A 25,627-nucleotide genomic window follows, 5' to 3' on the forward strand; every position below is an offset into this window, starting at 1 on the left:
CCTGCCTTTTGCTACTTCACCATGTCTGTCAGAAAGAATTCCGTTGCCTCTGTGGCCCCTAGTGAAGCCCCCCAAGTAGATCAGGGTTCCCCTGCGCAGGATAGGAGGTCCGAGGTGATCCACCCGGACGACCATGAGGTGGCACTGCAAAGATCCATATCTAATGCCATTATAACCGCCATGGGTTCGATGTCATCTGCATTGACCCAGTCTATATCTCAGGCCCTTATGGCGCGCCCTGCTACTACTACCCAGGTTTTGGTCCCACCTCCAGGACCACCTCCTATTGTCTCCAGAACACCTCAGATTGATGGGCCATCCCCATCCCAAGACAACGCGCTTCAGTCGCGTAAACGAGCTTGTACCCGCCAGGCAGAAAAAACGCGGGCATGGAAGACTGCCAGGTCTCTACCTGAGCCTAGGTCAGACTCTGATAGGGAGTCAGAGGAGGAGACTCATGACAACGTCTATGAATTGACGGATGAGGTGGAGGACGATTTGGCGGATATTGCTGTGGATCCGGTTCGTAATCTAGACCCGGAAGCCCCGTTACTACAACAGGGATCAGCAGAGGATCTCTTATTGGATCCGTCTGGGGAACCGCTGTTTAACCCCGAGGAGCTGCATCATCCCCGCTCCGCGGAATGGATGCCCGCCACACATGTGGCGCAGTATATGGAGGCTCGCATACGCAATCCGCTTAGTAAGGAATCGCGTAATAAGTTGCGGGCGGAGTGCCCTCGTCCTTTAATACCACACAAAGTGTGCGAGACGCCATCAGTGGATCCAAAGATGGTCCAGTTTCTGGCGAAGACGGGGTTTAACCCCCGTAAAGGGCTAGACGCGGCCTTGAAGGCTGTCCAAGACAAGCTACTGGACATTACAGGTCCTTTAGCAAAGATTTTCGATTTGGCTGAGTCCGCTATTGCGGCAGGTAGCCAGGTAGACCCTATAGAATTGAGAGGTTGGGCCCAGCGAGCCATATGCGTAGCGGGTAATACCAATACCTCGCTCGCCATTGAAAGGCGGAAGGCAATACTAATTAAGATCGAGCCAAAGCTCTCGAACTTAGCATTGACTGAAGCGGGCAAGGACGCCCAGGGGTTGCTCTTTGGCGACTCTTTTACCCCCTCCTTTTTTAGACCATTTAGTCGGGGGCAGACTCCGATTCTTTTCTCATGTGTGGTCAGGCATAACCTCAGACCAATGGGTCCTTTCTACTGTGCAGGGGTTCACAATAGATCTGATTGCCGATCCGAGCTCCATCCCAGCCCCCCCTACGGTACCACTGTCCTATGCGGCACGGTCCCAATTTCAGAGGGAATTGTCGGATCTTCTGCAGAAAGGCGCGATCGAACGCGCACCGGAGAATCGTGGGGGTGTCATCAGCAGTATTTTCCTGGTGCAAAAGAAAGGGGGCCAGATGCGCCCGGTGATCAATTTGAAAGCCCTGAACAATTTTGTACAATACCGACATTTCAAGATGGAGGGCATCCATCTTTTGAGGGATCTGCTCCTTCCAGGCGATTGGTTGGCCAAGATAGATCTCCAAGACGCCTATCTCACGGTCCCAGTGTCCCCCTCTTCAAGAGACCTGCGGCGGTTCCTGTGGAACGGTCAGGCCTGGCGCTTCACCTGCCTTCCGTTCGGCCTGTCCTCCGCCCCCTGGTGCTTTACCAAGATCATGCGCCCAGTGGTGGCTTGGCTTCGCAGCAGAGGTGTTCGTCTGATCGTCTACCTGGACGATATCTTGATCATGGCCCAATCACGGGCTCTCTTGTTGAGACACCTCCACTTGACGGTGACGCTCGTTTCCGACTTGGGGTTCATTGTCAACCAGGAGAAATCCTGTTTGACCCCCTCCAGATCCATAGAGTTCTTGGGTTTCCAGGTGAACTCGGAAGAATTATCCCTCAGTCTTCCACTCTCGAAAGTCAAGGCTATCCGCAAGGAGTTGAAGCATGCTCTACGCCTACCTCAGATGTCGTTGCGGCATTTGGCAAGGATAATCGGACTTCTGGCCTCCTCAATACAGGCCATTTTCCCAGCCCCCCTCCATTATCGTGCGTTGCAGCGCCTCAAAATTGCTCACCTTCGGTCGGGGGCCTCTTACGCAGATTTGGTCTCATTAGATGCCGAGACGACGGACGAGATGAGATGGTGGATCCACAACCTGTCAGTGTGGAATGGCAGAGCGATCGTGGGTCCCCAACCGGATCTGATCATAGAATCCGATGCGAGCCTGCACGGATGGGGAGCACATTGCAGTGGTGTGTCCACGGGCGGTCCATGGTCTCCAGAAGAATCCCATCTTCACATCAACGCCCTGGAACTCCTAGCAGGGTCGTTTGCCATTCGCAGTTTTGCCAATGGTGTGGTCAGCTCAGCCATCAGGCTCCGCATGGACAATATATCTGCGGTCAGGTACGTCAATTGTATGGGTGGCACACGGTCGGTGGTTCTGACCCATTTGGCGAAGGATTTTTGGGAATTCTGTCTCGACAGGAACATCTCTGTGGTGGCCGAGTACCTTCCAGGCCTTCACAACACTCTGGCGGACTGGAGTTCTCGCTACATATCGGACTCCAGCGACTGGAAGTTAGACGAGACGGTTTTTTCTGCTATTTCTTCTCTGTGGGGTCCCTTTGCAGTCGACCTCTTCGCTTCCCGTTTGAATACCCAACTGCCCAGGTTTTTCAGCTGGAGGCCGGATCCCTTGGCGGAGGCAGTGGACGCTCTGCTTCAACATTGGGGAGGAGCGTTGATGTACGCATTCCCTCCCTTCGCGCTCATTCCACGAGTGCTCCTTCAGGTTCGTCAGCAGTTGGCGAACCTGGTTCTGATTGTTCCGTTTTGGAGGACCCAGTCCTGGTTCCCTCAGATCCTGGAACTTCTAGTGGACTTTCCGTTTCTCCTTCCCACTCAGGTGTCACTACTCCAAGGGCCTGCAGGAGAAGTTCACCCACTCCTGCAGAACGGGTCGCTACGCCTCCTAGCTTGCAAGATATCGGGAGTCCAGGAGGAGGCGCTGGACTTTCAGGAACAGCTAGGTTCTTATTGGACTGCGCTTGGGCGCCCGGGACGAGACGGGCTTATCGAGCCGCCTGGGGTTCTTGGTCTCGCTGGTGCGTCGACCGGACTCTGGATCCCGTTACGGCCCCTGTCAATTCCATCTTAGCCTTTTTATCCTCACTTTTTGAGGCAGGGAAGGCTTACCGCACCATCAATGTCTTTAGGTCAGCAATTTCCTCCAGACACAACGGTGTCGACGGCCGTCCAGCGGGTCAACACCCCCTGGTCTGTCGTTTACTCAAGGGTTCACGTTTGGCCCGACCACCTCGGCCATGGTTTTCGTCTACCTGGGATGTGTCGGATGTCTTGCAATTTCTAGTCAGTTGGCCCTCAAATGAGCTATTGTCGTTACGTCAGTTATCGGCCAAATTGGTCACTTTATTCTGTTTAATCTCCTGTAAGAGAGTTTCGGATGTGCGTGCTTTGGATTGGGACGCCAGATCCTTCACCCCGGAGGGGGTCCACTTTAACATTTCCCGTCGCACGAAAACCAGTATCCGGTCGGTCTCTTACCCCCGTTTTCCGACTTCTCCACAGCTATGTCCTGTAGCGTGCTTACGCGAGTATGAGGACAGAACCCGTCCACTGCGGTCTCTTTCTCTCCCCCACTTATTCATTTCGTTTCGCAGCCCGTTTGCTCCGGTTACCAGTGTTACGTTATCTCGCTGGGTCAAGTGGATTCTATCCCTTTCCGGGATTGATACGTCTATCTTCACGGCACATTCGGTCCGCAGTGCGACAGCTACGTCCATGACGTTATCTGGGGCTCGTTTGGAGGATGTTATGAGACTGGCGGATTGGTCCAGATCTTCCACTTTCCGGGAGTTTTATTTCCGACCGGCTTCGCATGCTTTTGATTCTATAGTGGCTCAGCTTTAAACAAGCAATAGGAGCCTCCGTGTCTTGTTATAAAATTATGGGATTTTACTAAAGTATGACGTAAAGTCATGATTTTATTAAAGACACGGAGGCGAGTATTGCCCTCCCTGGACCCACCCCTTGGGGTTTTTGACGTAAGTATGTTTTGTTGATTTACCGTATGGTCAGAATTTTAAAGTTGTTACTGTGTTTCCAACTAGTGGATCCTATGTTTCTAATGCACTGGATTATGCTCTTAGAAGGTTTTTCTCTTATTTCCTTTTTTCCTAGGTTGAGAGGCTTACGGCTTCATGTTTTAGAGTTACACAGTTCCGGTCGGAGGTCCAGTTGTGGCGGTCCAAGCCGACGAGTTCAAGGGTTTTTTTCGTTACCCGGTGGTTTCGGCGTCTGTTGTTCCGGTTGACCAGCGCTGTTTGAGACACAAAGAAAGAGGAAGAGCTCAGACAGACAAGGAAGGATATACTGGGATAAGGGGGAGGAGTCTGTTACCATGGTTTCTTTTTTGTATACCATTTTCTCTCTTTGCTGCTATGGTAGAAGTAAAGAAAGGTTAAAGCAATACTCGCCTCCGTGTCTTTAATAAAATCATGACTTTACGTCATACTTTAGTAAAATCCCATAATTCTCTGCTATGATATGAAGACTGATTCTCTGCTGACATGAAGCCAGATTGTCTGTTACGGGACCTTTCTCCTCTGCCTGGGTTCTGGGCCTAAATTTATGAAAATTGACTCTTACAGTGGTGGGTGACGTGAAGCCTGATTCTCTGCTATGATATGAAGACTGATTCTCTGCTGACATGAAGCCAGATTGTCTGTTACGGGACCTTTCTCCTCTGCCTGGGTTCTGGGCCTAAATTTATGAAAATTGACTCTTACAGTGGTGGGTGACGTGAAGCCTGATTCTCTGCTATGATATGAAGACTGATTCTCTGCTGACATGAAGCCAGATTGTCTGTTACGGGACCTTTCTCCTCTGCCTGGGTTCTGGGCCTAAATTTATGAAAATTGACTCTTACAGTGGTGGGTGACGTGAAGCCTGATTCTCTGCTATGATATGAAGACTGATTCTCTGCTGACATGAAGCCAGATTGTCTGTTACGGGACCTTTCTCCTCTGCCTGGGTTCTGGGCCTAAATTTATGAAAATTGACTCTTACAGTGGTGGGTGACGTGAAGCCTGATTCTCTGCTATGATATGAAGACTGATTCTCTGCTGACATGAAGCCAGATTCTCTGTTACGGGACCTCTCTCCTCTGCCTGGGTGCTGGGCCTAAATTTATGACAATGGACTGTTGCAGTGGTGGCTGACGTGAAGCCTGATTCTCTGCTATGACATGCAGACTGATTCTCTGCTGACATGAAGCCAGATCCTCTGTTACGGGACCTCTCTCCTCTGCCTGTGTGTGTGCTGGGCCTAAATATATGCCAATGGACTGTTGCAGTGGTGGCTGACGTGAAGCCTCATTCTCTGCTATGACATGCAGACTAATTCTCTGCTGACATGAAGACAGATTCTCTGTTACGGGACCTCCCTCCTCTGCCTGGGTGCTGGGCCTAAATATATGCCAATGGACTGTTGCAGTGGTGGCTGACGTGAAGCCTCATTCTCTGCTATGACATGCAGACTGATTCTCTGCTGACATGAAGCCAGATCGTCTGTTACGGGACCTCTCTGCTCTGCCTGTGTGCTAGGCCTAAATATATGCCAATGGACTGTTGCAGTGGTGGGTGACGTGAAGCCTCATTCTCTGCTATGACATGCAGACTGATTCTCTGCTGTCATGAAGCCAGATTGTCTGTTACGGGACCTCTCTGCTCTGCCTGTGTGCTAGGCCTAAATATATGCCAATGGACTGTTGCAGTGGTGGGTGACGTGAAGCCTCATTCTCTGCTATGACATGCAGACTGATTCTCTGCTGTCATGAAGCCAGATTGTCTGTTACGGGACCTCTCTGCTCTGCCTGTGTGCTAGGCCTAAATATATGCCAATGGACTGTTGCAGTGGTGGGTGACGTGAAGCCTCATTCTCTGCTATGACATGCAGACTGATTCTCTGCTGACATGAAGCCAGATTGTCTGTTACGGGACCTCTCTCCTCTGCCTGTGTGCTAGGCCTAAATATATGCCAATGGACTGTTGCAGTGGTGGCTGACGTGAAGCCTGATTCTCTGCTATGACATGCAGACTAATTCTCTGCTGACATGAAGCCAGATTGTCTGTTACGGGACCTCTCTCCTCTGCCTGGGTGCTGGGCCTAAATTTATGACAATGGACTGTTGCAGTGGTGGCTGACGTGAAGCCTGATTCTCTGCTATGACATGCAGACTGATTCTCTGCTGACATGAAGCCAGATCCTCTGTTACGGGACCTCTCTCCTCTGCCTGTGTGTGTGCTGGGCCTAAATATATGCCAATGGACTGTTGCAGTGGTGGCTGACGTGAAGCCTCATTCTCTGCTATGACATGCAGACTGATTCTCTGCTGACATGAAGCCAGATTCTCTGTTACGGGACCTCTCTCCTCTGCCTGTGTGTGTGCTGGGCCTAAATATATGCCAATGGACTGTTGCAGTGGTGGCTGACGTGAAGCCTCATTCTCTGCTATGACATGCAGACTAATTCTCTGCTGACATGAAGACAGATTCTCTGTTACGGGACCTCTCTCCTCTGCCTGTGTGTGTGCTGGGCCTAAATATATGCCAATGGACTGTTGCAGTGGTGGCTGACGTGAAGCCTAATTCTCTGCTATGACATGCAGACTAATTCTCTGCTGACATGAAGACAGATTCTCTGTTACGGGACCTCCCTCCTCTGCCTGGGTGCTGGGCCTAAATATATGCCAATGGACTGTTGCAGTGGTGGCTGACGTGAAGCCTCATTCTCTGCTATGACATGCAGACTAATTCTCTGCTGACATGAAGACAGATTCTCTGTTACGGGACCTCTCTCCTCTGCCTGGGTGCCGGGGCCTAAATATCTGAGAATGGACTGTTTCAGTGGTGGGTGACGGGAAGCCAGATTCTCTGCTATGGAACCTCTCTCCAATTGATTTTGGTTAATTTTTATTTATTTAATTTTTATTTTAATTCATTTCCCTATCCACATTTGTTTGCAGGGGATTTACCTACATGTTGCTGCCTTTTGCAGCCCTCTAGCTCTTTCCTGGGCTGTTTTACAGCCTTTTTAGTGCCGAAAAGTTCGGGTCCCCATTGACTTCAATGGGGTTCGGGTTCGGGACGAAGTTCGGATCGGGTTCGGATCCCGAACCCGAACATTTCCGGGATGTTCGGCCGAACTTCTCGAACCCGAACATCCAGGTGTTCGCTCAACTCTACTTAGAACATGAGACTACCATCATTTTATAGACATCATCTTGGCTATCTCATACATAAATTGGACAACTGTTTAGTATATGATTAGTTCTGCAGATTCTTCTCATGTAACTGCATTGTTACTGTTTTTCTCCTGGTGGTGGAACAATCTTTTTCTTCTTGTTTACTACAAATTACAACCTGTTCTCACATTCCCTAATAGCTCAGTGTGTTATTAGGTTGCTTCCCAAGTGAAAGGTCACTGGTGCGAATCCAGGAGCAGCCATGAAGATTTTCCAAGAAAAAGAAAGAGACTCATCCAGCTTATCGTTAGCGGCATCTCTTTCAAGAAAATTGCCAAACTGCATCATGTGAGCACCATGACAGCTGGAAGAATACGAAATACGTCCATCCGTTCCAAAGCCTAGAGGTGGACGTCCAGGCAAAATATTGGAGTCAACAATTCGGCTCATCACAAGGTCTATCCGTTCTGGCGCGACAAACACGGCAGTGAAGGCGGCTCGTATGCTTTGTAATGGTGAGATCACAGATGTCCATGCAAGCGCCTTGCGACAGGCATTACACAAGTCTGGAATGGTGGCCTGGTGAATTAGCCTCAATTTTTTTGTCAGCTCAAGTTTGAAAAAAGTAAAAACGGTGGACAGTAGAAGATTGGAAACGGGTGATTTGGAGCGATAAGATGAAAGTCTATGGACTGGGCTCTGATGGGTGCAAATACTAGTACCACTAGTGCCCCTTTTAATAATTATTGGAATAACTGCACCAAGCAGTGTCCCTGACACTAAGGGTGCAGTCACACGACCGTATAAATAGATCGGCGGATCATTTCAATGGGGCAACACAACCGCGGACAAGAATAGGCATTCTCTATATAGCACCGGCCATGTGCAGTACGCAAAATGTGGAACGCCCATGGCCAGTATCCGTCTTTTGCGGATCTGCAATTTGCAGACTGCAAAACACTTACGTCATGTGAATACACCATAATAGTGTAAACATAATGTCCCCAATAATAATTGTGCTAAGCTGATACTGTCAGGATGTCACTCACAGTAATAGTACTCCCCAAGGTCCCACCAATAGAAATAATTATATGTTAGATGCACTTAGTGCCCATACTAGTAATCATGTTCCCCATAGTCCCCAGTAGATATGGCCTTGTGGTTCGCCTGGCGGTCGTTTCACGGCGAACTTTGCTCGTTCGCGATTCGGTGAATATATGGTGATGTCCACCGGCGCCATATTCTTCTGCATTGTGCAGAACTTTGACCCATGACACATCCATCAGGTGGTACAGGACAGCCAATTGAGATGTTTCAGCACATGGACACATCCCCTACCCTACAAATAAACCTGATCTGGCCACCATTTTACATTCAGTGTTTTACCAGTGTAGGGAGAGGTTGCTGTGTGGAGCAGGGACAGGCTGTTAGTGACACCAAACGCTAGATAATAGGGCCACAAAAGTCCTTTTAAGGACTGATATAGGTGTGCTATCGATAGGTGTGAAATACTGAGGGGTGTGATATACCTACAATATACTTTCTAACATAGAAAGTATATTATAGTCCATTTGTACTGTGCAGCAGTTGTGTGCGGTTCTGCTGAGATAACACAGCTATACAGAGGGACATACGCTATTGGAAAAACTAATTGCAACTGGTGTTATATACCTGTTTGCCCCCCCAAAAAAAAAAAATCTGATTGAGGGGTTTGATATACCTATAATATACCTTTTCTAACATAGAAAGTATATTATAGTGCATTTGTATTGTGCAGCAGTTGTGTGCGGTTTTGCTGCAATACCGCAGCTACACAGAGTGACAAACGCTATTGAACTAATTGCAACTGGTGTGATATACAAGTTGCCCCCCAAAAAAACTGATTGAGGCAGGGGTGAGATATCCCTATAATATACTTTCTCTATAGTGCATTTGTATTGTGCAGTAGTTGTGTGCGGTTCTGCTGCGATACCGCAGCTATTCAGAGGGACAAACGCCATTGTAACAACTAATTGTAACTGGTGCTATATACCTGTTGCCCCCAAAAAACTAATTATGGGGTTTGATATACCTGCTTCCACAAATACTGCTCTTCTATAGAGATTTTGTCAAGAGGTCATTTTGAAAATGACAGGCAGAGGAAGAGACAGGCCATTCCGCAGGGGTGGTAGGGGTTGGGCAGGTGGGAAATTGGAGAAGGTGTGTGCGATTACATCAAAGGACTCATCAGAGTTGGTTGAGTGGCTCACTCAGCCTTACGCTTCTGCACCATCTTCATCCTCTGTATCTGAACCCTCCTCACTATCTGCTGTGTGCACCCCCAAAGACACCACCACCCCCATAGCCCCTCCACTCAGAGGAACTATTTTCCCATCTATTCCGAGACCTTACCAATACGCAGCCATTCTTGGCATCGGATCAGAATGAGGAGGTAGCAACGGCCGCCACCCAGCGGTCCGCCGACAGTACCCATATCAGCCCAAGGAAGGTGGTCACCCGGTGCGGTAGAAAATGGTGTCACCCCCTTCGGGACGAGTCTCGTAGGGGACGTCCATCAAGCTCTGTCCTGCCGCCACGGCGCCGCTGACGTCCCTTCACGTCCATCACTGACGTGGGGGGGGGGGCTAAGCAGACAGATCGCCGATGGAGGGGATTCAAATTTTTAAGAACAGGTTCCCCACTCAACGGCGGACGAGCGGCGTCACGACACATAAACCATATATATCCAACACGCATACATATAAATACATTATATACATGGTACACATACATAAATACACCATATATACAGCCCCAATGAATATGGCCCAATTCTCTAAGTCCCCCCTCCCCCCGCATTTTGCTGTACTTGCCATACAGCAGCACGTACCTCTCACATCCAGGGCCTCCAGGTGACGTTTTCTCCGATGTAGATCTTCTCTGTCATCATCTTCTACATTTGGTCCAGACACTTCTTTCAGCTGCCTCGTCTCTGCAGAGTGTGACACACAGACATCTTAGCTTCATCACTTTTCTGTCATCATCCCCCAACCTGGAGTCCCCACAGTGTTATCCTGCTGCTCGCTGTGCCCCCCAATACCACAAATACTATCCTAAAGAAATAATAGTGCCCCTAAAGTAATAGTGCTCCTCATAGTCCCACCAATAGTAATTGCCTTCTAGAATGCCCTCATTGGTAATTCTGCCCTCTTCAGTGCCCCACATTAAGTAATATGCCCCCCACACTTCCCCACATTAAGTAATATGCCCCCCACACTTCCCCACATTAAGTAATATGCCCCCACACTGCCTCACATTAAGTACTTTGCCCCTAACACTGCCCCACATTATGTTGTTTGCCCCCCACCCTGCCCTCCATTATGTAATTTGCCCCCCATTAAGTAATTTGCCACCACACTGCCCTCCATTATGTAGTTTGCCCACCACACTGCCCCCCACACTAAGTAATTTTTCCTCCACACAAGTTAATTGTGCCCCCAGACTGCCCTCCATTATGTAGTTTGCCCCCCGTACTTGTGTTGCTGATCCTGTAGAGTCTGTACATGCCAGCTAAGCGAGCCTGAGTTTAGTTAAGTTCAGTTTCTTCGGTGCGCAATCCCGTCCTGCGGCGTGTGATCCTGCGAGACCCACCATTGGAGGTCACAAGTCTCGCGGGATTGAGCGCCGAAGTGACTGAACAACTCATGCCCGCGCAGTCGGCAAGTACAGGATCAGATCAGCGACACAAGTACAAGGGGGCGGATGCTAGTGGTGTTGGGAACTTGGGTCCGGAGGGCGACACCCCATCAGACTGGTGTCACATGGTGCGGCCTGCATACGCCGCACCCCCCTCGCAACACCACTGGTCCCCGCTGTTGCTGCCTACTCCGAGATCTCGAATGTCAGTGGTAGTGAAGGTGACGATGATGACGTGTCGGTGGACGTAACGTGGGTGCCCACAAGAGAGGAAGAGGAGGGGAGTTCAGAGGGAGAGACGGAGCAGCAGATAGGGAGGAGAAGGAGGAGAAGCAGGCAGAACTCGCAGTGCACAGGAAGGAAAAAGCGGACTGCAAATGTATCTGGAGAGAACCATCCACCATGCACGATCAGATCTGGCGCTCCCAGGACGCCTGCACATGACTCCGCAGTGTGGGCTTTTTTTAACGTGTCAGCTGCTGACAATAGTGTTGCCATCTGTAGCCTGTGCTGTCGCGGTAAGCCCAACACTCACCTAGGGATGACCGCCTTAAGAAGGCACCTGGTCTCCCATTATTGACCCCAGTGGGAGCAAGACCGTCAGAACCCACAAAGCTACACTTCCAGCAGTCCACGTCCTGCCTCTTCTCCTTCTCCTCTCTCCTCCCATTTGTCCTCTACTCCACGTTCCACCGTGCTGTCGTCACGTTCATCTGGCAAAAGGTAGGCTTATGTGGCCCAAATGTTCGAACGTAAAAAGTTGATGATGCCGGATAACCCTCTTGCCCAACGGCTGACCGCCGGCTTGTTGGAACTGCTAGCCTGCCAACTACTGCCATGGGCGTAGGAACGGGGGGAAGGGACGCCCCCCCAGGAAATAATGCGGGGGGGACAGGTATGGTGAAATCACCCCCAGTGGCAGCGCAGCGGGGCAATGTGTGTGGCGGTGGCGGGGCACTGAGATGAGCGCTTCCATTGTGGAAGCGCTCATCTCCATAGTGATCTGTTTGTATCGCCGTCCTCAGGACAGCGATACAAACAGAAGGCTGTGTGAAGGAGCAGGGGAGAGGTGTGCCCCTTTCCCGTAGGCGGTGTGATGATGTCATCCTGCCGCCTGAGCCGTACAGCGCGGGACACAGGCCGGAAGAGGCCTGCATCGCATCGCTCCAAATAGGTAAGTATAAGTGTTAATTGTTTTTAAAATATATACAATACTTAGTTTTACTGGAACATGATTGGGGGGGGGGGCGGGCCCTGTTATTACTGGCACATAATGGGGGGGCCCTGTTATTACTGGCACATGATTGGGGGGATTGTTATTACTGGCACATGATTGGGGGGGCTGTTATTACTGGCACATGATTGGGGGGGCTGTTATTACTGGCACATGATTGGGGGGATTGTTATTACTGGCACAGGATTGGGGGGGCTGTTATTACTGGCACATGATTGGGGGGGCTGTTATTACTGGCACATGATTGGGGGGGCTGTTATTACTGGCACATGATGGGGGGGCTGTTATTACTGGCACATGATTGGGGGGCTGTTATTACTGGCACATGATTGGGGGGCTGTTATTATTGGCACATGATTGGGGGAGCTGTTATTACTGGCACATGATTGGGGGGGCTGTTATTACTGGCTGATAAGAGGAGCTGGGGGGCTGATGAGAGGCACTGGGGGCTGCTAGAGAGGCACTGGGGGCTGCTATGAGGCATGGGGCTCTTATCTGAGGTCTGATTGGGGGTCATTCATATTGGGGTCTGAGCTGAGGTGTGATCTGAGGTCTTATTAAAATTGGGGATCTTATTGGGGCTGTTAGCTGAGGTCTGATTAACATTGGGGGTCTGATTGGTGGTCTGACCTGAGGTGTAATGAAAACATTTTTTTTCTTATTGTGCCCACTTCCAGCCCGGAGCCGAGCTGCCCAGAGCACTGATCCGGAGCAGTTTGGAGAAAAAGGCCTCACAGTCTCCCATACTCCTTCTACCCGGCCAAGCCAGCCAGCACCCCTGAGGCCAAGCTAGCCAGCACCCCTGAGGCCAAGCTAGCCAGCACCCCTGAGGCCAAGCCAGCCAGCACCCCTGAGGCCAAGCCAGCCAGCACCCCTGAGGCCAAGCCAGCCAGCACCCCTGAGGCCAAGCCAGCCAGCACCCCTGAGGCCAAGCCAGCCAGCACCCCTGAGGCCAAGCTAGCCAGCACCCCTGAGGCCAAGCTAGCCAGCACCCCTGAGGCCAAGCTAGCCAGCACCCCTGAGGCCAAGCCAGCCAGCACCCCTGAGTCTTCAGAACTGTAAGTAAATTATATATAAGGGAAGATTATTGTTTTGACTTTGTGCCAGAGAATTGGGGATCTTATTGGGGCTGTTAGCTGAGGTCTGATTAACATTGGGGGTCTGATTGGTGGTCTGACCTGAGGTGTAATGAAAACATTTTTTTTCTTATTGTGCCCACTTCCAGCGCGGAGCCGAGCTGCCCAGAGCACTGATCCGGAGCAGTTTGGAGAAAAAGGCCTCACAGTCTCCCATACTCCTTCTACCCGGCCAAGCCAGCCAGCACCCCTGAGGCCAAGCCAGCCAGCACCCCTGAGGCCAAGCTAGCCAGCACCCCTGAGGCCAAGCCAGCCAGCACCCCTGAGGCCAAGCCAGCCAGCACCCCTGAGGCCAAGCCAGCCAGCACCCCTGAGGCCAAGCCAGCCAGCACCCCTGAGGCCAAGCCAGCCAGCACCCCTGAGGCCAAGCTAGCCAGCACCCCTGAGGCCAAGCTAGCCAGCACCCCTGAGGCCAAGCTAGCCAGCACCCCTGAGGCCAAGCTAGCCAGCACCCCTGAGGCCAAGCCAGCCAGCACCCCTGAGTCTTCAGAACTGTAAGTAAATTATATATAAGGGAAGATTATTGTTTTGACTTTGTGCCAGAGAAAGTACCCGGAATAACTGAAATATATGCCAAACGTTTGGTTAATTTCTGTGACCTGATAAACAAAGAACTGTTCCTTTTGCATATTTTTTGGTTGTGAGATTTTTCACACACACACACACACACACACACACTTAAAATTTAACAATATAAACAACTCGAAGTTTAGTGAATAAGAATATACCCGGCGAGCAAATATGCTGTCCCCCCCCAGATTTTTGGGGGGTTCCTTCTCCCATGACTACTGCCATGTAAACTGGTAGACTCGGAGGCCTTTAGAAAATTTGTGGCCATTGGCACACCGCAATGGAAGGTCCCCGAAAGGAAATATTTCTCCCAGAAAGGCATCCCAGAGCTATATGGCCATATTCAGCAGCAAGTGAATGTATCTCTGTCACACAAGATACATCTGACAACAAACACTTGGTCTAGAAAACACGGGCAGAAAAGGTACATAACTTTTACTGCCCACTGGCTGGATGAACCTTCTGACAGCTGTCAAGCATACAACCCGTGGCACCCATGTGGATTTGGTGTTACGGCCACGGATTGCATGCAGGCCTGCCTCTTCTTCTCCTCCTCCTACTCCATCCTCCGTCTCCTCCTCGGGTGACTCCTCTTTTTCCACTGCTACCTCCTCTTCCTCTGCACCCCCAAGCTCCCCAGAACCTATTTGACGTGCCAGGTGAGATGTTGCCATGCTGTGCTGCGGCTGTTCTGCCTGGAAGCCAAGAGCCACACTGGTCCTGCACTGCTTTCAGCTCTGCGGTCACAGACCGATCAGTGGCTAACCCTGCTCAATTTGACAGTTGGTAAAGTGGTGTGCGACAACGGTGCCAATCTGCTGAGCGCGCTGAAACTAGGCAAAATTACACACGTGCTGTGCATGGCACACGTCCTGAACTTAGTTGTGCAGTGATTCGGTGCCAAATACCCCTAAGTTCAGGACGTCTTGAGGCAGGCCAGGCAAATTTCTGCCCATTTTAGAAGATCTTACACGGCCATGGCTCACATTGCTGATGTTCAGCGGCTACACCACTTGCCCGTCAGAAGTCTAATTTGTGACTGTCCGAAACGCTGGAACTCCACCTTGTATATGCTTGATAGGCTGGCTGCTCCAGCAGGAACGTGCCGTTAACAACTACTTGTACGAACTCTGCAGCAGGACAGGTTCTGAGGAGCTTGGTAATTTTTCACCACAACAGTGGCTGCTCATGCGCGATGCATATAGACTTCTGCTGCCATTTGATGAGATCATCAAACTGGTCAGTCGCAGCCAGGGCGCCATCAGTGACATCGTACCTTACGCCTTCTTTCTGGAGCATGTATTGCGTCGTGTCATTAATCAAGCCGTCAAGGAGTAGGATCAGGAAGATGAGGGAGTCGCAATGCTGAATGAATTCACCAGGGGGGGCTACTATATCTGAGACAAGTCAGCAGGAGTCTGAAGAGGAGTCAGAGGAGGATGGTGCCTGGGGGGAGGAGGAGGAGCAAGAAGTGCAGGCTTTAAACTTTTCGGGGATCCCCGGTATTGTCCATGGATGGGGGGAGGAGACCGAGGACGACATTCTCCTTGACGATGAGCAGGAGCCAGGGTGCTCCACCGCTTCCAATTTAGTGCAAATTGGGGCCTTCATGCTCCAGAGGGACCCCCATATAAAAGGCATAAAGGGCAAGAACCAGTACTTAGACCCCCGGTACAAACACAAAATGGTGGACATGTTACCAGCATCACAGAGGGCTGTCAGAATGCAGCACTTCCAGGTCTTGCTGTGAGAGATGTTGCATTCTGCTGTTGCGGGCGCTGGCAGAGGAATTTCCACCCACAGCGAAACAGGCATGGGTACCAATCCAACCGCGCATGCAAGAAGAGGGCAGTTTTAAGGCTACTTTCACACTAGCGTTCGGGGCTCCGCTTGTGAGTTCCGTTTGAAGGCTCTCACAAGCGGCCCCGAACGGATCCGTACAGCCCCAATGCATTCTGAGTGGATGCGGATCCGCTCAGAATGCATCAGTTTGGCACCGTTTGGCCTCCGCTCCGCTCAGCAGGCGGACACCCGAACGCAGCTTGCAGCGTTTTCGTGTCCGCCTGGCCGTGCGGAGCCAAACGGATCCGTCCAGACTTACAATGCAAGTCAATGGGGACGGTTCCGTTTGACGTTGACACAATATGGTGGAATTTCAAACGGATCCGTCCCCCATTGACTTTCAATGTAAAGTCAGGAGTCCCTATTAATATACCATCAGATCGGAGTTTTCTCCGATCCGATGGTATATTTTAACTTGAAGCGTCCCCATCACCATGGGAACGCCTCTATGTTAGAATATACCGTCGGATTTGAGTTACATCATAAACCTCAGATCCGACAGTATATTCTAACACAGAGGCGTTCCCATGGTGATGGGGACGCTTCATGTTAGAATATACTGAGAACTGTGTACATGACTGCCCCCTGCTGCCTGGCCACCCTCTATATTCATCGGTGGCCAGTGCGGATTCCCAGTATTAAATATGACCAGTGCGACCTCCCCCTCCCTCCCTCCCTCCCTCCCCAGTATTAAATATGACCAGTGCGGCCTCCCCCTCCCTCTATATTTATTGGTGGCCAGTGCGGATTCCAAGTATTATGACCAGTGAGGCCTCCCCTCTCCCCCCCCCCTAATTAAAATCCCCCCCCCCCCCCCCCCCATCATTGGTGGCAGTGGAGAGTACCGATCGGAGTCCCAGTTTAAATCGCTGGGGCTCCGATCGATTACCATGGCAGCCAAGACGCTATTGCAGTCTTGGCTGCCATGGTTACTTAGCAATAAATACAAGCATTATACTTACCTGAAGAGCTGCGATGTCTGTGACCGGCCGGGCGCTCCTCCTACTGGTAAGTGAAAGGTCTGTGCTATAGGCAATGCGCCGCACAGACCTTTCACTTACCAGTAGGAGGAGCGACCGGCCGGACACAGACATCGCAGCTCTTCAGGTAAGTATAATGCTTGTTTTTATTGCCAAGTAACCATGGCAGCCAAGACTGCAATAGTGTCTTGGCTGCCATGGTAACCGATCGGAGCCCCAGCGATTTAAACTGGGACTCCGATCGGTACTCTCCACTGCCACCAATAATGGGGGGGGGTGATTTTAATTAGGGGGGGGAGGGGAGGCCTCACTGGTCATAATACTTGGAATCCGCACTGGCCACCAATAAATATAGAGGGAGGGGGAGGCCGCACTGGTCATATTTAATACTGGGGAGGGAGGGAGGGGGAGGCCGCACTGGTCATATTTAATACTGGGAATCCGCACTGGCCACCGATGAATATAGAGGGAGGGGGGCCGCACTGGTTACAATTAATACTGGGGAGGGAGGGGGGGCCGCACTGGCCACCAATAAGTTAAATACAGGAGGGGGGGGTCTGCCCCCTGATGCCTGGCAGCATCTGCCAGGCAGCAGGGGGCAGTCATGTACACAGTTCTCAGTATATTCTAACTTAACTTCATCACCATGGGAACGCTTCTGTGTTTAGAATATACTGTCGGATCTGAGTTTTCCGAAGTGAAAAATCAGATCTGAAATAAACAGTTATGCAAACGGATCCGTTCTGAACGGATGCAAGCGTTTGCATTATAGGAGCGGATCCGTCTGTGCAGACACCAGACGGATCCGCTCCTAACGCAAGTGTGAAAGTAGCCTAAGATGTGTTGGTCACTTCGGATATGAGATCATTCCTGTAGCCAACCCATCGACAGCCGTCCTCCAGGTCCAGGCTATAGGAACGCCTAGACTGTGAGGTGTCCGACTACATCGGGTTAATGGCCGATGTGGACACTCTGAGAAGCGAGGAACCCCTGGACTACTGGGTGTGCAGGCTTGACCTGTGGTCAGAGCTTGCACAATTTGCCATGGAACTCTTGGCTTGCCCCTCATCAAGTGTCCTGTCCAAAAGGACGTTCATCGCAGCAGGAGGGATCGTGACCGATAAGCGCACTCGCCTAGCTCACCACAGTATGGACTACCTCACATTTAAAAAAATTTATCAGACATGGATCTCGAAGGAGTTCAACACCTGTGACGACCACGTTTAATTGAATCTCCTCATGCCAGCCCACACATATCCGCCACCTCCCAGAACAAAGAATGGTCCCTGTCTTATGTAAATACAGCATAAAAGGCCTTTTCTGTCCGGTGAATGCCTAATGTTTGGGGCCCGTACGCCACTGGCCTGCAGTAAAATTGGTATCCAATGACCGTCTAATATACCTCCAGCCACATAATCACTTAATCTTTTCTGTACGGTGAATGCCTAATTGTTCGGACCTCTGAGAATTTCAACACCTGTGACGACCACGTGTTTTCGAATTTCACCTATTATCATTTGGGGTTTATTCAAGAGGGGGGATTTTGTTAGCCATGTTTTTAATCCAATATTTTATTTTAAGTTCTTTTAAACATATGTATTTGACATGTTTTTTGTACTGGCCTGCAATAAAATTGGTATCCAATGACCGTCTAATATACCTCCATCTACATAATCACTTGATATTTTCTGTCAGGTGAATGCCTAATTTTGTAAAGCCCAAACTCGTGGCCTAAAATAAAATATTTCTAGGCTCCAGCAGGACACATTTTTGAGAATTTCCCTTTAAGACGCATAAAAATAGCATGATTAAAATACATATTTATTACATGATTTTATATTTGATGCGCGAGCTAGCACGAGATTACGGCACTGTAACTTCATGAGCAAGGAGGAGATTCCTGGATTCAGTTGGTGCTGGGCTCCTTCACAGGGGGCGTGGCTGGGCTCCTAAACCGTAAGTAACGATGCCTTGGGCGCCTTACTTGGCTAATTTACATATCTATAAAATCATTTTTTAAACTAAATAAAACCACACAGAGCTATGGGACAGGTATATTGCGGACATGCTATCGGAGATCTATCCGTCCATGTCTGCAGCTCTATAGGGTAAAACTAGGTGACAGATTCCCTTTAAGATGTTTCATAGCCATTAGCAGTACCGTCAGAGAGCTTAGATCTGACCAAGGAACTAATTTTGTTGGAGCAAAGAATGAATTGAAGAAAGCGATAAAAGAGATTGATAAAGAAAAAGTAACTGAGTATTTGTTAGAGAAACAGTGTGATTTTCATATGAATGCTCCACATGCAAACCATACAGGAGGAGTTTGGGAAAGACAAATCAGAACTGTGAGAAATGTGTTAGGTTCAGTGTTGAAAAAGAACGCCAGAAGAATAGATGATGCGTCACTTAGGACCCTATTCTGTGAAGTAATGTCTATTGTTAACAGTCGTCCACTTACAGCTGATAACATCAACGATCTAACAAGCTTGGACCCTTTAACTCCCAACCATCTACTTCACCTTAAGTCTGATTACATACAGCCACCGCCTGGCAAGTTCGCCAATGAGGATTTATATGCCAGAAGGAGATGGCGAAGAGTTCAATATCTATCAGAACAGTTTTGGAATAGAGGGAGAAAAGAGTACTTAGCCAATCTGATGCTAAGAAGTAAATGACAAACACCCAGAAGAAAAGTCCAAGTTAGTCACATAGTGTTAGTAAAAAAAAGATTTCCCTAGAAGTCAATGGAAATCAGCCAAAGTTCTAGAAGTTCAAAAGGATGAAGACAAACTAGTAAGAAGAATGTTGTTACAAATAGGAGACTCAAAACTTAACAAAAAAGGAAAATGTCTAACTACTCCACTCAAGTTGGAACGTCCTATACAGAAGTTAGTTGTTCTACTTGAGAGTGATAAAAGACACTTAGAAGTTGAGAACCTGATGGAAAATTCCCCAAATTCATGTTCATGTCCTACCACTAAGAACATAGAATTATAGGTAATTTTGGTGGGAGTGTAGCTGGCCAGCTAGGACTTGTCGTAGGTTGCTAGTATAGCTTATATGTGTATACAGCTAAACCCGCTAATAACCTTAATACAGTTCCTATGTTTATGTATTAAAGACAAAAACAGAGTTATTTACTGTGACATCATGTTTTGGATGTCATATAACTGTTATATTTCTTAGAGAAGCACAACAAGTTAATATGCCTTTATGATTCACATGAGAAACTACAGAAAGCATAGTGTTAATCCGTTGTTGCTGGGCAGAAGTCTAGACCAATCACAGCCAACTTCTCACACAGTAAGTGTCATGACCGGCGTGCCTATCACATACGTGACACAAAGGGAGGAAAAAGGGAAGGCCCTGTCCAAGGGAGAGGGAAAGGTGGTGACCCCTAACTCACCTTGAGGCTGGCACCTGACTGCCCTGACGTCCCTAGACGGGTTTCTCACCCGTACGCCGATCACGTGCCTAAAACCCTGGCTTTCCCTAAGATGAGCCCTAGGTAGTGAATAGGGCGGTGGGAGCACTAGTCCGCACCACTAACACTAAAGGAAAACACCAAGGAGAGGACAGACAATACAGACAAAACATATAATCCCAGGTGGGGAACAACAGTGGACAACAAAAAGCCCAACAGGGATCCGGAGGGTAACACTCTGGAACAACAACCAGGGATCACAGCTCCAGTGGGTCAGTATAGAAGTCCAGGCAGGAAGCTCTATATCTGGCAACCAGAGAAGTGAGAGAGGAGAATATAAGGAGGTTGGGAGTGACAGACAAGAAACAGCTGAGGAAGAAGCTACGGATCCCTGAGTGAGACAAAAAGGATTGCAAGGCAAACACAGAAAACTATCATTAAGAAACAGCATGATCTTTAGACATAGAGCGCGCAGCCACCCGCTGCGACTTCCTGACCCCGGGTATAACGGAGTCAGACGTAGCTCTTGTCACCCTCGTGACAGTACTCCCCTTTCCACGAGGGGTCTCCGGACACTCAGGACCAGGTCTCTCAGGATGAGAGGCATGGAAAGCCTGAACTAACCTGTTGGCATTTACCTCTGACGCTGTAACCCACATTCTTTCCTCAGGACCGTAACCCCTCCAATGCACCAGATATTGAAGAGAGCGGCGGACCAGATGAGAATCAACAATTTTGGATATTTGAAACTCCAGATTACCATCAACAATAACAGGAGGAGGTGGCAGCGGTGATGGTTCTAGAGGTGGAACATATTTTTTGAGTAACGACTTATGGAAGACGTTATGGATTTTAAAAAGCCACTGGGTTAATGATGGCTACTATTTTGTGAGGACCAATGAACCTAGGGCCCAGTTTCCAAGAGGGAACCTTTAACTTAATATTCCTAGTAGATAACCACACATAGTCATTCACTCCTAGGTCCGGACCTGGCGACCGTCTCTTATCAGCCATGCATTTGTATTTACCTCCCATATTTCTCAAGTTAGCTTGCACCTTCTGCCATACAGATGAAAGAGATGACGAAAACCGCTCCTCTTCGGTAACCCCTGATGACCCCCCTTCTTTAAAAGTACAAAATTGGGGATGAAAACCATATGCAACGAGAAATGGTGACTTGCCAGTGGATTCTTGACGGCGATTATTTATAGCAAACTCAGCTAACGGTAAATATGATGACCACACCTCTTGGTTTTCAGACACAAAACACCTTAGATATGTTTCAAGGTTTTGGTTGGTACGCTCAGTCTGTCCATTTGACTGAGGATGGAAAGCCGAGGAAAAGGACAAGTGTACCCCCAAGCGGGAACAAAAATCTTTCCAAAACTTTGAAATAAACTGGGTTCCCCGATCCGAAACCACATCAGAAGGGACCCCGTGAAGCTTCACGATTTCACTGATAAACACCTGAGCAAGTGTCTTAGCATTAGGTAGTGCGGGTAATGCAATAAAGTGTACCATTTTGCTAAACCTGTCTACTACTACCAAGATAACTGTTTTACCCGCAGACAAAGGTAAGTCAGTGATGAAATCCATTGATAGATGTGTCCAAGGCCTATTGGGAATGACAAGTGGCAATAAAGACCCTGCTGGACGTGTATGAGAGACTTTCGCGCATGCACTAGTAGAACAGGTAGACACAAAATCCATTACATCCTGACACAACCTTGGCCACCAAAAACGACGAGACAATAGCTCCAAGGTTGCTTTACTACCCGGGTGCCCAGCAAGTGACGAATTATGATGTTCCTTTAATAATTCGAGACGCAGGTTTAATGGTGCAAACAATTTCTCTGAGGGGCAAGAGGCCGGGGCGTCCCCCTGGGCCTCTAACACCTTCCCTTCCAGAACAGAGTGTACAGCAGAGACAACCACTCCTCTTTGTAAAATGGGTACCGGATCACTAACCTTACCCCCTCCAGGGAAACTACAAGATAATGCGTCTGCCTTGGTATTTTTTGCTCCAGGACGATAGGTAATAACAAAGAAAAACCCTGCAGCCACGAGTGAAGAAGAGGGTCTGATGTGTCCCTTAGCCAGACTCTCAGAGATATAATCTTTCATGGCTTGTCTCTCGGGACCCGAAAGATTATATAACCTGGTCTTGGGTAATTTTGCACCGGGAATCAGGTTAACCGGGCAATCATAAGGACGGTGAGGTGGTAACTTCTGACAACCCTTTTCAGAAAAAACGTCCTCAAAGTCCGAAACAAATGTAGGTAGAGTAGCTATAGAGGCGACTAAGCAATTGCTATTTAAGCAATTTTCTCTGCAATGCTCACTCCAATATCTCCCTGGCCTGCCAATCTACCACTGGATTGTGCGCTACCAACCAGGGAAGACCCAATACCACAGGAGAGGGAAGGCCCTCCAGAACGTAACATGAAAGACACTCATTATGGTGGTCCCCTACCCGAAGGTGTAAGTTATGGACAATGTGAGTGAGGTTTCTCTGAGACAGAGGAGCAGAATCAATAGCGAATATGGGAATAGGTCTCTGTAGCGTACAGAGAGACAAACCCATAGTGCGGGCAAAATGGGCATCTATCAAATTTACTCCTGCTCCACTGTCTGTCATAGCCTCCGTCTTAACACCAAAAACAATAACCGCTGGCAACACAAATTGAGATGTTCGTATGGAGGAAACGTATACCCCCCGGCTGACATCCTCCGCACAGCCTGGGGTTAGTAGTTTTCCGACGGTCTTTTGTTTTTGAGAAAGGAAGGACAGACATTAATGAAATGACCCCTCCCCCCACAGAAAAAACAAGCCCCACGCCTACGGCGAGCCTCAGGAGGACGGACCTGGCGAGTAGTTCCTCCTAGCTGCATAGGCTCTTCTAGGTCCGTACAGACTAACTGCTGCTTGGGAGGGGTTACCAATTGCTCAGGAATTTTCAATCTCTCCCTAAGACGTCTATCTATTCTGATAGAGAGGGACATAACAGCATCAAGGGAAAGGGGAGTTTCATACAGCGCAAGCGCATCCTTAACCCTTTCGGATAACCCAGAGCAGAACTGACTCCTGAGAGCCGGGTCGTTCCACTGAGTATCCGTAGCCCACCTACGGAACTCTGAGCAATATTCCTCTGCTGGCCGATCTCCCTGTAGGAGTCTCCGTAACTTCGACTCAGCCAGGGCGACTCGGTCAGGGTCATCATATATGAGACCCAAGGTCCCAAAAAATGCATCCACAGACTGGAGAGCCTGGGAATCAGTGGGTAAAGAGAACACCCAGGATTGCGGGTCCCCCTGAAGCAGGTAAATAACAATCCCCACCCGCTGTTCTTCATTACCAGAGGAGTAAGGGCGCAGCTTAAAATATACCTTACAGGCCTCACGGAACGTCACAAATTTGTCCCTTCCCCCAGAAAATCTGTCAGAAAGAACAATCTTGGGTTCCGCGGCAACCTGGTTACCCATAGCAACCACTGGGCTTACGGTCTGCTGCAATTGCTGCTGTTGCTGGAGGACCGACGCCTTAAATCCTGCCACCTCCAAAGACAAGCCTTGAAGTTGTTTTGCCAAAGCAGCAATAGGATCCATACTGGATTCTAAATAGGCAGAAAGAGAGAAAAAAAAATATATTTATTTTTTCCTACCTACAAAAAATTATGGCCAGATATAATGTCATGACCGGCGTGCCGATCACATACGTGACACAAAGGGAGGGAAAAGGGAAGGCCCTGTCCAAGGGAGAGGGAAAGGTGGTGACCCCTAACTCACCTTGCGGCTGGCACCTGACTGCCCTGACATCCCTAGACGGGTTCCTCACCCGTACGCCGATCACGTGCCTAAAACCCTGGCTTTCCCTAAGATGAGCCCTAGATAGTGAACAGGGCGGTGGGAACACTAGTCCGCACCACTAACACTAAAGGAAAACACCAAGGAGAGGACAGACAATACAGACAAAACATATAATCCCCGGTGGGCGACAACAGCGGACAACAAAAGCCCAACAGGGATCCGGAGGGTAGCACTCTGGAACAACAACCAGGGATCACAGCTCCAGTGGGTCAGTATAGAAGTCCAGGCAGGAAGCTCTATATCTGGCAACCAGAGAAGTGGGAGAGGAGAATATAAGGAGGTTGGGAGTGACAGACAAGAAACAGCTGAGGAGAAGGAGCTACGGATCCCTGAGTGAGCCAAAAATGATTGCAAGGCAAACACAGAAAACTATCATTAAGAAACAGCGTGATCTTTAAACAGTGCGCAGCCACCCGCTGTGACTTCCTGTCCCCGGGTATAACGGAGTCAGACGTGGCTCTTGTCACCCTCGTGACAGTGGGAGTTTTAACCAATCACAGCCAGCCTCACACACAGCCTGTCTGGGAATTCCCCTAGCAGGAGCTGCTAGAATCATTTTTCACCAGAGACAGGAGCTGAAGAGACATTCACTCCACTAAGAGCTGTGTTTTTATGGAAGAAAAGAGGCCAAAATAGTTCCACCAAATTCAAATTGCCAGCTACAAATTGCAAGCTACAAATAGCAAGCTATAATTGCAAACTACAAAGTTCAAAATTTAAATTCAAATTCCATATTGCAATCCAAATTGCATACAACCATACCAGATCATACTCAACCAATCTGCAAATAGTTACTGCAAACCCAGTTTAGCCAGTAGAACTGTTAAATCTCAGATATACCTCTCAGAGAGATCATAAAGTGCTTAAATAACTTAAAGTGAGAGTACAGATACTCAAGAGAGCAATATATCCACCATTTTATGTTGAATGACAAGATTGAACAGTTGAACCACCATCTTATGCATACCGCCATCTTGTGATATCTTTTCAAAATGTGTTATATACATGGACTGTCTGCTGCGGAGGCGGCAGTGTTATATATAAAGAAAAGTTGAAGTTAATAAAGAGGTTATTTTAAGCATTTGGTGTGCTCCTTAAAGGGAACCTGTCACCTGGATTTTGGGTACAGAGCTGAGGACATGGGTTGCTAGATGGCTGCTAGCACATCCGCAATACCCAGTCCCCATAGCTCTGTGTGCTTTTATTGTGTAAAAAAAAAAACGATTTGACACATATGCAAATTACCCTGGAATGAGTCAGAGTTTGAAAATATGACTCTTCTCTGGGCACACAAGTAAGATATGACTCTTTTATGTTAATTTGCATATGTATCAAATCGTCTTTTTTACACAATAAAAGCACACAGAGCTATGGGGACTGGGTATTGCAGATGTACTAGCGGTCATCTAGCAACCCATGTCCTCAGCTCTATACCCAAAATCCAGGTGACAGGTTCCCTTTAAACCTACTGTTTCCATAGAACAACGCTAGAGGAATTACAGAGTAATAGTCAGTCTGGTTAGACTAAAAGTCAGAGATATCAAAATTCTTCTAATGCCACAGCACAAAAGGCACTTCATAGTGCTGCGCCTGCCACACTATGTGTCTGTA

General features: G+C 48.9%; 1 protein-coding gene across 1 annotated transcript; it reads left to right on the forward strand.

Moving 5' to 3' along the window:
* Positions 1 to 1,114: 1,114 nt before the first annotated feature.
* On the forward strand, positions 1,115 to 4,495 carry LOC122923191. The gene is made up of 2 exons (XM_044273927.1): positions 1,115 to 1,410; positions 1,453 to 4,495. Exon 2 carries the CDS (start codon positions 1,484 to 1,486, stop codon positions 3,176 to 3,178), a length of 1,695 nt encoding a protein of 564 aa, XP_044129862.1. The 5' UTR covers positions 1,115 to 1,410; positions 1,453 to 1,483; the 3' UTR covers positions 3,179 to 4,495.
* The last annotated feature ends 21,132 nt before the right edge of the window (positions 4,496 to 25,627 follow it).

This window comes from Bufo gargarizans, unplaced genomic scaffold (assembly GCF_014858855.1).
Source record: "Bufo gargarizans isolate SCDJY-AF-19 unplaced genomic scaffold, ASM1485885v1 original_scaffold_1341_pilon, whole genome shotgun sequence".
Taxonomy (NCBI): domain Eukaryota; kingdom Metazoa; phylum Chordata; class Amphibia; order Anura; family Bufonidae; genus Bufo; species Bufo gargarizans.